Source organism: Vidua chalybeata, chromosome 14 (genome assembly GCF_026979565.1).
Source record: "Vidua chalybeata isolate OUT-0048 chromosome 14, bVidCha1 merged haplotype, whole genome shotgun sequence".
Taxonomy (NCBI): domain Eukaryota; kingdom Metazoa; phylum Chordata; class Aves; order Passeriformes; family Viduidae; genus Vidua; species Vidua chalybeata.
The window spans coordinates 4192678-4207652 of record NC_071543.1 but is presented as its reverse complement, the minus strand read 5'-3'; the positions used below and the strand labels follow the sequence as shown (position 1 = coordinate 4207652).

The window sequence follows — 14975 nt, the reverse complement described above, 5'->3', positions numbered from 1 at the left end:
GGGACCTCATCAGGTCAAACATGTTCTGTAGAAGAGCTGCTGTGGAAGTGTGGGGAGTCCACGGATCATGGAACCATGGAATGATTTAGGTTGGCAGGCACATTAAAGATCTTCTAGTTTCCATCCCCTGCAGGGACACCTTCCACTATCCCAGGTTACTCCAAGCCCCATCCAAGCTGGCCTCGGACACTTCCAGGTATGATGGGGCAGCCACAGCTGCTCTGGGCACCTGTGCCAGGGCCTGCCCACCCTCACGGTGACGATGCACAGGGACAGTCAACACTCGGCGCTCGCTGTGCACAACAAGACCTGGGGAATCATGCCATGGGAAGTCACTGCCCTGTCCTACTGTCCCCCTCAGCTGGAGTGAGGTGCCAGATCCATGCTCACTCTGGGCACTGGAGAGACCCTGGAGACGCTGCTTCTGCTCGGCGTGGGGCCGGAACCATCTGCATCAATGAGTCAGCAGGACCCACTTAACACTTCCCCAGCAGAATCTGCTCCTCTCTCCCGTCAGAATGGGCAGCTCTGGCAGGCTCTGGCAGCGTGCTACAATCTCAGCTCATTAAGGGATGCATCCTGAGTGCTTTATTCATGTTTTATGCTGCCTGGCTCCATCTTCAGAGGGAAACTCTCATTGCAGTCAATGACTACACCTCCGGCTGCTGCAGGCTGAGCTCGGAGCTCTGGATCTGGCTGCCAGAGAGGCAGGCTCAGCTCCCATGGCTACACTGCAAACCGTGGGGTTTGACCCCAAAGTGGGCAAGAAACCTCTCAGGGCCAGCATCTCTCTTTTCTTTCCAGGGACTAGGGAACACTCAAAAGAAGAACACAAGGAAGGGGTTGTTTTTTTCCTTGCTTATCCCTCTTTCGGTGAAAAGGAGCTGCATGACAGGGAAGGGAAATGATGTTTCCTCTCCCCCAGCACTGCCATCTGTTCAGCCGAAGCCCAGCCGGGTGGGTGTGCCTGGCCTCCTCCTCTCCCAGCATGCTGAGAGCCACATGTCCCCACCTTGGGAGAATCACAGTCCTTTAATAAGTTCCCCAGTGGTGACTGTTTCTTCTGAAAAGCTCGTGGCACTGTCTGGCTTCAAGTGGCTTTTACATAATAAAGACTGTCAGGCTAGATGAGCATCATGGTCCCTTCTGGCCCTAAAATCTGTGAATCTCCAAATTAGAGGGCATCAGCACCTCCTTGTTTCTGGCTGATTGAATCAGGGGAATTGTGTGTTCCCTTTCTCCTCTCTCTTCTTTTCCTCCCTCCCCTGCATCATCTCTAACTGGAGGTGAATTACCCTCCTCCTGAGCCCAAGCTTGGCAAAGAGCAGCCAGAGAGACCAGGCAGCTTCAGCCTTACTCTGGGATATCCTGCTCTCCTGCCCACTCCAGGGTTGATTCCCGGGGGTGAATTTTCTGACTGTGGGCACAGCCAGGCCTGGAGCTTGTCAGGCTCAGAGGCAGCTGGAAAATCTGTGTGGAAAATGGTGCTGAGCTCTCTTGATTGTTTTAAAATCCCGACTAAGTTCTCCAGGCTTCAGACTGAGCTCCTTGGGACTTGTGACCAAGGTGTGGATGTAGAGAAACACTTTTTGGGAAGGGAAACGAAAGTGAGTGACTCCTCATGTTTTTGGGGGTGTTTGGGATGTGTAGGGGGGAATGGGAAGAGCAAAGCAGGGAGAAATTGCTGATGATCTATGAGGATTGGTGGGGATGGGGATTCTCCAAATGCAGGAGTCTGCAACAGGAGCTGGGGCCCTGCTGATCAGGCTCAGCTGGAGCTGGAAACCCTGGGATGCCCACCTCGATGTTGGTGTCTCGGTGCTCTCAGCTGCCCAGGCAGGACACGCACTGGGAGCCTCAAACACAAATGGGATACCCCGGAGCTGCTTCTCCCCATCCCTTCGGGCAGGACCCCAGTGGTGTTAAAGGTGGTGGATTTCCACTGGGAGGAGGACTGGGATCAATCCCAGAGGTGAGCTGAGGAGCTGGGGTGGGGTGCAGGCAGGGCTGTGCAGGGTGTGGGGCACAGTGGGGGCTGTGGGAAGGATGCTCAGTCCCTGCTCCCACACACCTCACACAGGGAGAGGTGGCCAGAAACCTGCAGAAGTCTCTCACCTTCCTCTGCCGTGGCTCATCAGGAAAAACCACATCTCTCTCCCAACAGCCAAAACCCCTCCTAAGGAGGGGGGGCGGGGCTCCATCCCAGACCCTTCCTTTGCGGGAGGCTCTAAACTTTCCTGCTTTGCAAGTGCACTCAGGTTCTCAACCCTCCTTTCCAGCGGTGCTGTGGTCAATAACTCACCGGGAGGCTGCTATTCTCCCTGCGCTTCCCACCCTCCCACTCCTCCCAGGAGCTCTGCATTCATGCCTTTTTGGCCCTCCCTCGGCAGCGAGTGAGGAATAAAGCGGCGCCAGCTGAGCACGACGCAGGCTGCGCGGGGATGCTGTGAGCCTGCGAGGGAAGCCTGAATCACCGGCACCTCAAGGTGGGAGTGAGTGATATGGGCTGGGAGAAAGGGAGGACATCACACGTGCTCCCGGGAGTCAGGTGCTGGTGCTCTCAGCCAGTTGTCTGGGAATTGGGCAACTCGGATCCTTTCTGTGCCTTTAAAGACGGAACTGAGAGCGATGGGGAGAAGAGGAGGGGCCGGTGGGAGTGAAGAGGGATTCAGCCTGAAGGCTCTAAGCTTCAGGCCGAGGCTGAGGGATGCTGTCAGGGACTTGTTCTTCTTGGAGAAACTCCTGGAGGAGGGTCCCTGGTGGGATCCCATGGAGATGGAGAAACCCTCAGCCTAGAAATGCCTAAAAATGAGGCTGCAAAGACTCAGCTGGGCACTGTGTGGGAGAGTGGAGTCACTGCCCCCAGCTGGGCGGATTCCAGTGCTTCTGCTGGCATCAACTGGCAGGGAGCCCCTGAGGTTTGTGGGATCATCCCAGTTCGTCCCCTCTGTTACAGCCACAAGCAGCAGAGCTGGATTTATCACTCTTCTTCCAGGTCTTTCTCTTCCCCTGTCCCCATCCTGCTCTCACACATTCAGACCCTGTGTTTGCCATCCAGCCTGGAGACCTCCCCACCCCGAGAGGTTCCCGTACTGCTGGGCACCTGGCTGGGGGGACTGAGAGCTCGATGGTTTCATCTTGACATGTCTTAGACAGATTCTGAGCCCTCCCCGAGCTGGGGCTATTGCTTTGCTCACCTGGTGAACACTCCCAGAAAGAATGGGTGACCACCCTAGAAGTGTCGAGGGGAATGGGGGGCGGGGGGGGAGCTTTGCTGGGGTCCACAAGTGATCTCCAGTGTCATCAGGGTGGCCTTGTGTCTGTGGGACTGTCAAGCCAGGTCTACTTTACTATAAATGGGGCTGAAAGGGACCCCTGGTGCTCCTGAGCCCCAGGCAGGAAAGCAGGAAGGGCAGAGCATGCAGAGACTTGGGAAAACCTCTGGAAGAGAAGATCCAGGTCCTGCTTGGACCTGGGAGAGTGGGGTGTGTGTGGGCTGGTTCTGTGGGTCACAGTATGGAAAAGCTGCTTTCCAGACTCACTGCCAAGTGTGTCTTTGCAGGGGCTAATTCAGGTGTGGGTTTGGACTTTCGGGAAGTGTTGGAGCTGGATGGCACCTGGGCTTGCCGTGTGCCTCCTGCGAAGAGGTGAGTTGGGAGAAGGTTGGACTCGATGACCTTAGAGGTCTTTTCTCACCTTTTCCATGATTCTATGAGGTGACTGAGCCCGTTTCACGGCGATTTATGGATCAAACCGAAGGTGATGGATCCTGAGTCGTTGCCGGTCCCTTTGCGGCCCAACCCGACAGGATCTGCCCACAGTGTCACGCTGACCCCGACCCACCCCGTGACGCTGCCGGGGGGGTGTCCCGGTGGGCGCAGGGGGAACACTAGCCCGGGGTGCGGGAGGGCCATCCCCGGAGCGCAGGCAGGGACACGGAGCCCGGGGCAGACGGAAACGTTTAAATAGCGGCTGAGCATCCCGCGGCGGGGCTAGGCGGCAGCGGCGCCTGGGGAGCGCTGCGGGGCTCTGCGGAGCCGCTAATGGGCCGAGTCCATTTCAGCGGGATGACGCCACTTGGGTAAAGCGTTAAGAGCTCCGGGAAGGCAGCGCAGAGCGAGGGGGAGCGCGATGCTCCCGGGCAGCGCCAGGTCCCTCCCTCCTCCCTCCATCCCTCCTCCTCCTCCTCCTCCTCCCTCCGCCCAGCCTCCCGTTCCCACCGAGCGCGGGGCCCCCCCGCCGCTCCCGCTGCCCGCGGCGCGGGGCTCGGCTGCGGGGCCGAGGTTGCCCCGCTGCCCGCCCCGGGGCTGCCCCCGCCGCGCTCGGGCTCCGCGGGCGGATGGACCGGCGGCGGCTGCGGGGTGAGTCCGCCCGGCGCGGACACGCGTGGGCTGCGGGACGGCGGCGGAACGCGGCGGGGGGACACTCGTGGGCCGAGCGGGCGGGGGTCCTGGCAACTCGTGGGCCGTTCCTGAAGGGACGCGGATCCCTGGATGCGCACGGGCTGTGCGAAGAAGCTGCGGTTCCGTGCGGTGGGGGCTGGGGTCCTGCACACGCATGGGGTGCGCGCGGTGGGGCTGGGGCCGCGTGAGGGTCCGAGTCACGCGTGGGTTGTCCTGTGAGTTGTCTCGCACACGAGCGGGCTGCGGGCGCGGCGGTGGCCGGGAATCCCGGGGACACGGGGGCTGCGTGTGCGTAGAGGGGCTGCGGGACCGCGCCGGGTGCGAGCCCCGCGTGGGCTACGCTCTGAGTGGGTCCGGGGGCTCAGCCTCCCCCCAGCACCCCGCTGCACGCCGCAGCACCCAGACAAGGCGAGGGGGTCCTTTTTCTCCCACCCGGTGCCCTGAGCCGCTTGCCCCCGGCTCGCAGCCACCTCCAGCCTGTAAATCATTTGCTTTTACGATCCCTCCTCTGGCCCATTATCACACTAACTTTTTTATATGTTTGAGGCTGGTGGTGGCCATAAAGCTGGCCCGGTTTTCGGGGCTGGCATGCCCGCCTGGCAGGCAGGGTGTGAGGAGGAGGAGGAGGAAGAGGAGGCTGAGGGGACGCTGCCCCAGGCCCCCCAGGCGGGCAGGTAGGCAGGGAGAGGTGCAGCAGAGCGCCGGGGATGCTCAGCTCAGTGGGGCTGGGATATGGACTGATTGCAGCCCTGGAATCAGGCTGGACCAGGGAGGGCTGGGAGGGACTGGGGGGCACTGGGCTATTCCGGGGTGTGGGAGGAGGAGGAAGCGGGGTCCCAGCTCTGGTCATTCAGTCCCTCTGCAGGACCCACAGCTGAAGATGTTCTCTTCAGCTCCCCTTGGTTCCCACAGGGACATTTACATCCCCCCAGCCAGTGAGTCTAGCTCCTTGTCTGGTCCCTGCACCTTGGAATCACGGCTCTGGGGGCATTTGGGCCCCGGTCCAGCGCTGGGGGGTCTCCCAAGATCTGTCTTTCTCAAGATGCTGTGTCTCAGCCCTGCCCCAGATCTGGAGTGTCTGGCACAGCCGATGGCCAGCTCCTTTCTGGCTGAGTCCCCCAGGCTTGGTTCCTCCTCACGTTGTCCCTCCCACCCCAGCCTGGCTCAGGGGTCTCCTCATGCCTCTTGAGCTCCAGGTTTTCAGAGGATTTGGGTTGCCTGTGTTGGGCCAACCCTTTGGCTGCCCTTTATCTGCCAGCCCCATTGGCTCTGTGGCTGCAGGACCCTTTGTAGAATCTCTCCCTTTGGTGCTCTCCATGGTTTGAGCCCCCCAGGACCCTCACAGGGGTCATCTCACTGTCCAATTCTGAATGAGCAAGTACTGAGCCCAGGTGAGTGGGCTCACACCCAAGTGTGAGCAGCTGATCCCAGGTGGAACCAGCATCATTCCCTGAATGATCCCATCCCGACAGGATCTGGGTCATGAGGGATGTGGGAGTGCACCGAGGCTGCTCCCTTCTCCCCTCTGCACAGTCCCAGCTGCAGGCTGAGATGGGCCCTCCCTCTTCAGGGGGGTGCAGGGGCTTCACGTCCTCAGCCTGTGCTTTAGTCAGACCCTCCCAGGTGAGGAGCTTGGTGGCAGCAGATGACAGCCATGAGAGCTTTGCCTCTGGCCTGTTCCTATCTCACAAACCTTCCCTGGGTCAGCTGTGCCCTCCTAATTCCCCTTGGTACTACTGTGAAAGAAAAGGATCCCCAAATCACCTGTGGGTGTCCTGGATGAGCGACTCCTCACTGTCTGCGTCTTCCCACATGGGAAATTGCATGGAGGAGGGAAAACCCCAAATCTGAGCAGATTAGTTGCCTTTTCTTTCCAGAGAGGGGGATGGGAGAGACGAGATCTTGCTTGAACAGTCAAAGTAAGTTGCCTTTGCTTTTCCCTGCTCCTCAAGGTCAGCCTAGCTAATGAAAATCAATCTTCCCTCTGTCTCTCTCTGCTGCATGAGCAGATTCTACCTGTGGCTCCTTCACCTACTTGAAAGCGGCGGCTGCCCCGTTCTGCCGGGCTTGGGCAATGCTGGAGGGAGCTTCCTCCTGGACTGGCATCTTCCTGTGGGCGCGGGCACGGCGACAATATCCGTGGCATGGAGGGATCACTCCTGTGATCTGCCTTCTCTGTCCCGGGGAAGCTGGCTGTGCACAGGAAGCACGTATCCCACGTGGAGATCTGGGCTGGAAGTGGTGGGGGGAAGCTCGTGGCTGGGCTCTGGCATGCAGTGAGTGATGTCCGTCCTCTGGGCACTCCTGGGAAGCTCCGTGTGCAGGTGTCTGGAGCAGGAGCTTTGTGTCTCTCTCCTTCCCGGGGCCAGGAGCTGTCCCGTGGCTCCTGTGCCCGCTGCTCCCTCTCCTCTCCTCTCCCAGCCCCGCCGAGGGTTCTCCCTGGTAAGGTTTGGAGATGAGGGTTGGAGATGGAGCTGCTGCCATGGGGTCAAGCTTGCCAGGAAGGGCAGTGGTGGCACATGAAGTCCTCCCTGCCCCGTCCCATGGCCCTCACTGGTGCTGATGTTCCTGGGCACAGCAGGCTCTGCTGCCAGCACTGCCACCCAGGAAGGGCCACGTCCTGAAAACAACGGCAAAGGGCACAGCAGGGTGGTGTGAGGGGCACGACAGGGCTTGCCTGTGCCAAGTCTGCCTTCCCTCATGTCTGTGCCAGGTTTGAAGGGAAACCTGTCCTTCCCAATGCTCCTGATGGGGGCAAATTGGCTCCTGGGCTGGGGATGGGGTAGTGGGATGCTGCAGTCTACCTGGACTTGGAGTCTGTGGGATAGTCCTCTCCTTGGCCAAACGTAGAGCTCGTTAGTTGCAATTTCATCCCTGGAAGTGTTAAAAAAAGTGTGGATGTGGGTCTTGAGGACATGGTTCGGTGGTGAACGTGGTGGTGGTGGTGCTGCTGCTGGGTTGATGGTTGGAGTTGCTGATCTTAGAGGGCTTTACCGACTTCAGTGATTCCATGATTCTGATCTGTCACTGCTGCTGCCTAGAGTTAGAGAATCTATGTTCAGGTTCCCCATCCCAGTGCTCCCAGTGTGTGCAGGGAATGGGAGCATGAGGCTGCTCAGGGTGTGCTGGGAACATCCAAAGCAGAGAGAGCCCCTGCTCTGAGGGAGCCGTCGTTCCCAGCTCTGTCATGCCTCTGGATCAGTCACTGCTTCCCGTTTCCCCTCCTCCAGAGAGGGCCAGCATGTGTCCCTGGGGAAGGGGAAGAAGGTGCTGGTGAGGGGTGGGAAATCCTCTGGAAGGACACGAGAGGCTCAAAAGCACTGAGAGAGGCTGTGCCCGCCGGGGTCGAGGGACAGATCTGACAGCCCTTCCCTTGGGATGTGTCCAGCCTAAGTGTTCCCAGGTCCAAAACTACTCCGGGTCTGATTGCTGGAAATCCTTTCATTTGGAGTTCTCCAGCCAGCCTTTGTGTCCTGCTTTGCTCTAGTGGAAGGTGTCCCTGCCCATGGCAGGGGGCTGGAATGAAACAAGCTTTAAGGTCCCTTGCATCCCAAAGCAGTCTGTGATTCAATGATTTGGATGGACATAACAGGGATATTTTCTCTCTTCCTGCCCAATCCTTTAGGATTTTTAGATGTGCCCTGATGCCGCAGGGTCTCCTGGCTCTTGGAAATGCAGCTCTCTTCCAGCGTGGCTGAACTCAGCTGTGACGAGACCATGGACCCCCCTGCTGAGGACTTCCAGCAGGTCCTGTCCATCGACCAAATACGCTCCATCCGTGCCAGCAACAACTACGTGGAGAGACCGGCGGTGTGCTTCCAGCAAGCCCACTCCAACCCCTCCCTGTTGCAGCCTCCGCACAAGCAGGAGTGGTCCCGGGACCGCCTGGCCTCTTCCACCTTCCAGGACCTGCACCGCAGCCACAGCCAGCAGCACCAGATGCCACCTCTGCAGCCGCACCTGAGCCACTCGAGCACGGCCAGCTCGGTGTCGCAGAGCACCACGTCCTCCGAGCAGCGTCTGCTGAGCAGCCTGACGCCGTCGCACTCCGGGCACTCGCTGGTGCGGACGCAGCCCCGCGGGGGTGAGCTGAAGGCGGAGGAGTCCCCGCGGAAGGGCGCGGAGCAGCTGCCGGCGCATGGGCACCTGCTGCTGTGCGAGGCGTGCGGGCGCTGCCGCTGCCCCCGCTGCACGGCCGCCCGCAGCCTGCCCTCCTGCTGGCTCTGCAACCAGCGCTGCCTCTGCTCCGCCGAGAGCCTCCTCGACTACGGGACCTGCCTCTGCTGCGTCAAGGGGCTCTTCTACCACTGCTCCACCGACGACGAGGACACCTGCGCCGACGACCCCTGCTCCTGCGGGCCGGGCTCCTGCTGCGCCCGCTGGGCTGCCATGAGCGTCCTGTCCCTCCTCTTGCCCTGCCTCTGCTGCTACTTTCCCACCCTGGGGTGCCTCAAACTTTGCCAGCGGGGTTATGACGGCCTGAAACGCCCCGGCTGCCGCTGCCAGAGCCACACCAACACGGTCTGCAGAAAGATCTCCTCGGCCAGCGGCACGCCCTTCCCCAAAACGCTGGACAAGCCGGTATGACCCTCCCGAGGAGGAGAAGCGGGCTTTGTTCCTCTTCCTCCCCCTCCTCCTCCTCTTCTCTCCTCCATCCCCCTCCTCCCTCGGCTCCCTCTGCTTTGCAGTGTCCTCCCCTCCCCACCATCACCTTCCAGGATTGAGATGGGTGACCTGAGGGGTCCCCAGGCTTTGGGATGCCCTGGCTGGGTGGCCAGGGAAGCTGGCACTGAGCTGGGGGATACCAGTGTTTTTGCACATGCAGGAGAAGGGCAGGAGAGGTACAGCAAGCTGAGGGTGCCCTCCCTGGCAGTGTCCAATGGGGAAAGGTGACCCAGAGGGTCCTTGGGGCTCTGCCCCCATGGCAAGGGTATCTGAGGCCCCTCGGGGCTCTGCTCTCCATAGTTTTAGGAGCTGCCCCACAGTGTGGTCCTTATCTGTGGGGGAGGAGACAGGTCAGTGTGTCCCTGTGCCAGAGCCCCTCAGGAGCCAGACCCCTCCTCTCACTCTTTCTCCCTCTCCTGCACTTTCCATGGGTGGCCTTTCTCCCCTCAGGTGGCCACTGGTCCCTTTCCCCAAGGGGCTGGGGTGCCAAGGGGTCTCACCAGTGGCAGTGGCTTCCTTCCAGGCTTGGAAGCCGCTTGGAGAAGCGAACAAGCTCCAAAATGAGGTGGCACCGTGTTTTTCTATCTCAAAGAGGAAGAGAAGGTGTGGGAAGCTTTAGAAACCTTCTGGCAGGGGAAGGAGCTATCGGAGGCAGCCCAGCCCACTCTCTCCTGCCCAACTGCAGCAAGGGAAAGGTTCCTCTGGGATTTGGCTGAGAACAAGAAGCTGCTTGGAAATTGCCATTCATTTCTCCAGGCCTTGGAGGGCTGCCTGAGGTGGGAGCTGCCGCCTGGCTCCATCTCACCACCCAGCAGATGCCACAGGCACCAGCTCCGTGCTCAAACCCCGATCTGGTACCTTCCACCAGCACTGAACTCACTTTAAAAAAATATGGCAAAGCCAACTGTGAATAGCCACCACTCCTGGGACTCCCCAGCGGGGGCTTCTGTCACTTTGCCTTGGGCTGGAAGACATGGAGATCAGGAGGGAGTGTCGAAGCTGGGGACCCCGACCTTCCCTCCCTGCCAAGTTTCCTTGAGTCCTTGCCGAGGGAGTTCTGCCACTCACTGGCAGCCGGGAATGGGGCTGAAGCCAGCCCTGGAGCCAGCCCTGGGGCCGGGCCATCTGCAGAGCAGACAGACGCTGCAATCCGGGTCAGGGCCCTGCGTTTCTTGCTGGGAGGATAATAACCCCAGCTGGTTGCTGTGGCTGGGGGACTCCTGGTGGTCCTGGGCTCAGCCCCATGTCCATGTAGTGCTAGTGGGTTGTGACCCCTCTGGCATCATTTGATGATGGTGGTGATGATGATGATGATGATGGTGATGATGATGATGATGATGATGAGTTTGGAGCCGGGATGGCATCCTGGAGCTCGGCTCTGCCTGCCCATGCCCCTTTCCCAGGTGTGTGAGCACGAGAGGAGAGAATGGTGCTCCTGGAGGAATATATGTAACACATCCCTTGGCTTCTCCAAGACCCAGCTCCCACAGCCCATCCGTCGCCTCCTCCCAGCTGCCTCTTTCTGTAGAGTTCTGTGGATCTATTTTTGTAGATATAAATATAACGTTAAGATGGGTAGGTCTATTACTAATAATATTCACAATACTGCTGTGAACGGTGCCAGGTACAAGGTTTGGCTTCCTGGTACACTTGCACAGGCTGGAAAAGATGATTTCCCAGTCAGTTTATTGCTAATCCCAGACCCTTTGTTCCCAGGTTGTTGGGAGTGGGGGAAATGAAGGTGTACGGATTGTCTGGGGGTCTGCTCTGCAGGGAGGGTGGGATTCAGTGCTGGCTGAGAGGTGAGGCAGAAGTGGAATCTCATTGTGGGACTCCTCTTTCCATCCATTCACTTTCTAAAAATTGTGGTGGATCCAAGCTCCCTCTGTTGTGGGGAAAAGTGGTTCCAGGGAGTGATTCATCCTGCTTGGAAGCATTATTCATTAAATCCTGTGCTGTCTGTGCCCTGCTCCCCTGACTCAAATGGCACCCAAACATTGAACTCCAGGCTCTATGGGCAAGGGGGGATGAATCGCATCCCCCTGGGATGGGATTGTTTGTCCTGGAGAATGTTATGGACATGAGTGAAATCCTCTCTCTGACTTCACCCAGAGTCCAAGAGGGGATGTGGAAGGATCTCTGGGTATCTCAGGATGAGGGTCTGGGATGCAGAGGGATCTCCCGGCACTAGGAAAGGGCAGAGCCCCATCTGTGCATGGTCCATCCCTGAGGCCATCCTGGACTCTGGAATCATTTGGATTTTAAGGCCATGACCTTCTCAGAGGATGCCCTGTAGGTGTGTGAACCCCTCTAAGATCATTCCTGTGGCAGCAAATATAAAATGCATTGCAAAGACATTTATCCTTACCTTATGCCAATGATTGCTTGGCTCCCTACTTCCAAGTGATGTTGTGGGGAGACACTTCCTCCCAAAGTCTCCTTCCTTTGGAAGGCTCAGTTCACTCTTCTATTGGTGCTGATTAAACTCCTTCTTCATAAAAACCGGAGAGCATTTTTAGGGAGAAAAGGTCCCTTTTTCCCTGTGGGTTGGAGGAACTGTCTCCCTTGAATGAGAATGAGAAACAGTTCATTGAAACTTTTTAAAGAAAACTAATGAACAGAATTTTCCAACTTGCTCTACTTTGATTTTTTTTTTTCCTCCTCCATTTTAAACGGATCCCACTTGTAAATTTAGTTACCACCTCTGTATCTTTGCAATTCATTGCTTCCTCTCCTGATGGTGGAATGACTCAACATGTGAAGCTTCATCATTTTCACGGCCTCCCAAGTCATGCGAGCGCGGGGTGACCTCCCCCAGGTGCTGGAGCTGGGGGATGAGGAGAAGGCTGCCCATGGCTCAGCTCCCCAGAGCCAGCTCTGCTTGGCACGGCAGCAGCAGCACAGTTACCTTCAGGAACTGGGGGGAGGCCAGGACTGCCAGGAGCCTCCACCTCATGGGCTTTTCTGGGTCAGTGCAGGAGCTCCCTTCCTACCAGGGAATGGTGTCACAGCCTGGTGAGGGCTGAGGAGCACGGCCAGGGCTCTGGAATGTCTCCTCTCCACGAAATGACAAATCTGGGGGATACGTTTCATGAAATACTGGACATGTAGAAGGGGAGGGATTTCAAAGCTGTGGACATGGTTTAGTGGTGGCTCAGCAGTGCTGGGTTAATGTTTGGACTCAGTGGTCTTAGAGGGTTTTTCCAGAAGGAATGATTCCATGATTCTAGGAAATGGAGAGGACAAGAGCCCCAGCTGGCACCGAGGCCATGGGACCAGAGCAGGGCTTTGTTTTCACCGAGGGCAGACATGAAAGCCACGTCCAGGACCTGTGGGGGCTCGAGGAGTTCAGCCTGTTTGTCTCTGCCCTGCTCATGGGGGCAGATGGCTTCACCTGGAATTCCTGCTGCCCACTCCAGCTGGGGGTCCTCAGCACATTCGCCCTCCTTGCTCTCAACAGGCAGGAGAGGTTGGGAAGCACCAAAAGCTCTCCAAGGAGAAGCACCCAAAGCTCAGGTTCACCGAGCTCATCCGTGGTGGGGAAGGCTGTAGGCAGCCTCAGATTCTTTTCCTGAGCTTTTCCCAACCTCTTCTGACTAGATCCATCCTGCCCCATCCCCAGATCGGCTGCCAGGCTGTTTGGTTTGCCTGCAGAGAGGGCCCCAGTTCTGGCTGGGGTTGGGAGCCCCTTTCCTGCCCCACCCTCTGTGAGTCAGATCCCATCTGCTCGGGGTGTTTGTCTGCAGCTGCCTGTCCTGGCAGTTGGGCTTTCTCTCTGTCCTGATGTGTCTTTTTTGGTTTTCTTCTGGGAGCGTCACATGTGGAGCCCTCTGCTCTCCCACGGGGATGGATCTGCATTGTGAGGGAGCATTCCTGGGCTGTCGTCTTCCCTTTGCCACGGAACATGCAGGGCTGGGGGCAGACTGGAGCAAAGAAAGAGATTCAGGTGCCAAAGGAGCAGGAAGCAGGAGCTGCTGAGCAGGACCTGAGCTCCCCCTGCTCTGCTCCCCATCCAGAGCCTCCTTTTCCTACCCAGGAACCCGAAGTTCCATCCATGCAAGAACCTCTGATGTTTTTTGCTTCTTCCAGGGCTTCCCTTGGTCCCACTCCCCTTTTTCCCCATTGGCAAATCAGTCTCAGCACTGATGGGGAGGGGCTGTGGGGACCAGGCTGGAGTGTCCCTCCCATCCCACCCCCACCACTCCTGGTGGAAGGGCCAAAGAGGTCCTTGGGCTGCTGTCCACTCATCCTTGAGAAACATCAGTGCCTCAAAGAGCAGGGGGAAGCTCTTTGTGACTCACAGATTCCCATAAAATCCCACTGAGTTCACTCCTGCCCATCCCCAGGGGTGAGCAATGATGGAGGGAGGACAAACCATTGACCAAAAGATGCCAAAGCCTGGAATCAGAGATTAGGAATGGCTCTGCAGTGTGGTAGAGAGGGATAAGCTGGGTTTGAGGGGAGCTGCTGTGGGAATGGCACAGGGAAGGAGCCCACTGTGCCCTAAACTCCTGTTTCCAGCACTCCTGTTCCTGGGCTGTTCAGAGGCTGGAGAAAGCTGGGAGTGCTCAGACACTGGGAGGTCAAATGCTTTTGATAGGGATGTGATAAGGGCTGACCCCCACCCCAAAACTCACTCTTGGTCTTTAACAGGATCCAGTTCAGGCTTGGCTCCTCCAAGGAACCCGTGGAGCCCACGAGATGCTCACTGATCCAGGTGGCCCAAACCACCCTGAGCTGGGACATCTTGGGCTCAGTTGGCTTTGGGTATTTCCCTGTGTGCACCGGAATCTCTTGCCAACCCTCCCGGAGTCACACTGGGAGTGGAGCTGGGATCTGTTCTCCTGCTTGGGGTGATGTTGCAGAAGTATCTCCTGAGGGCATGATCCTGGGGTTCCTCGGAGGAGCACTGCAGGCATGGGGGTTTTGGATGGATGGGAAGGGGTCACAGCCCTCCAGGGCAGTGGGAATGTGTGAGGGTGTGAGGGTCCCTGTCCTGCTGTGCCCAAAGGGCTTCATCATGAAAAGGACCAATCCCACCCCAGAGCTGGGCCTGGGAGAGGAGGTCCCACATCTCTGTGCCAAGGTCACCACAAGTCCCAAGCCTGGCCCATCCTCACCTTGCCCTTTTCCCCCTTTCCATTGGGATGCTCTCCTGGCAGCAGCTCCTCATCCTCCTCCTCCCCTGGTGTCCTCAGCACAAAGCTCTCCTTGGAAAATCCCCCTGGGCTCCACATGACAGGCCCAGGATCCCAAGGCTCCCATCCCAAGTTTCTGGGTACAAAGCCCTTCTGTACAGCCTGTAAAGATCCCTCCCCAGCTCCCTCCATTCCAGTTCCTTTCTTTAAGGTATAATATATGTTTATAACCTGATGGCTGTTTTTTTGACAATACTCTTGTACCTTTAAAGTGGAAAAAATTTAAAACCAAAGTATTTATTTGAAAAAATTATTTTAAAGATAATAAGAAAAAAAACTATTTATTTTACTGCACCCTTTTCTGTTTGGTTTTCTTCTCTTGCAAAGCTGATAACTGTTTCAGAACCACTGCTGAGGCGAAAGAAGTGATTCTATGGGTGGCTTCACAAGCCCACTTAGAGCAACTATTCAATAAAAATATATATTAATTTTGAACGTGGTCTTGTTCTTGTCTCTATGGTGGCCGGGGCATGGCTCAGGCTTTGCCTGGGGTGCCAGATGGCTGGGCAGGGACTGAGAACTGGGGGGATTATCCTGGCCTCCGTGAGGTCTCCCCTGGGAGTCTTCTGATGCTCAAACCTCCATAATTCAGCATGGGTTTCCCTGCTGCAGCTGCCCCAGATCCCTGAGGAAGGGCTGGCCCAGGTGGCAAAGGGCAGGAGCAAAGATGGGGAGACTTAGGTAAGAAATTCCTGAGTGCTTGGGGGCT

General features: G+C 57.7%; 1 protein-coding gene across 1 annotated transcript; it reads left to right on the top strand.

Annotated features, from left to right (window-relative positions):
• Window positions 1–4297: 4297 nt before the first annotated feature.
• On the top strand, window positions 4298–14701 carry SPRY3 (sprouty RTK signaling antagonist 3). The gene is made up of 2 exons (XM_053956082.1): window positions 4298–4361; window positions 8029–14701. The coding sequence occupies exon 2, from the start codon at window positions 8076–8078 to the stop codon at window positions 8988–8990; it is 915 nt and encodes a 304-aa protein (XP_053812057.1). The 5' UTR covers window positions 4298–4361; window positions 8029–8075; the 3' UTR covers window positions 8991–14701.
• Window positions 14702–14975: the final 274 nt, after the last annotated feature.

Coding starts and splice junctions, on each gene's coding strand:
- SPRY3 (XM_053956082.1), top strand. CDS start 8,076: ATGCAGCTCTCTTCCAGCGTGGCTGAACTCAGCTGTGACGAGACCATG.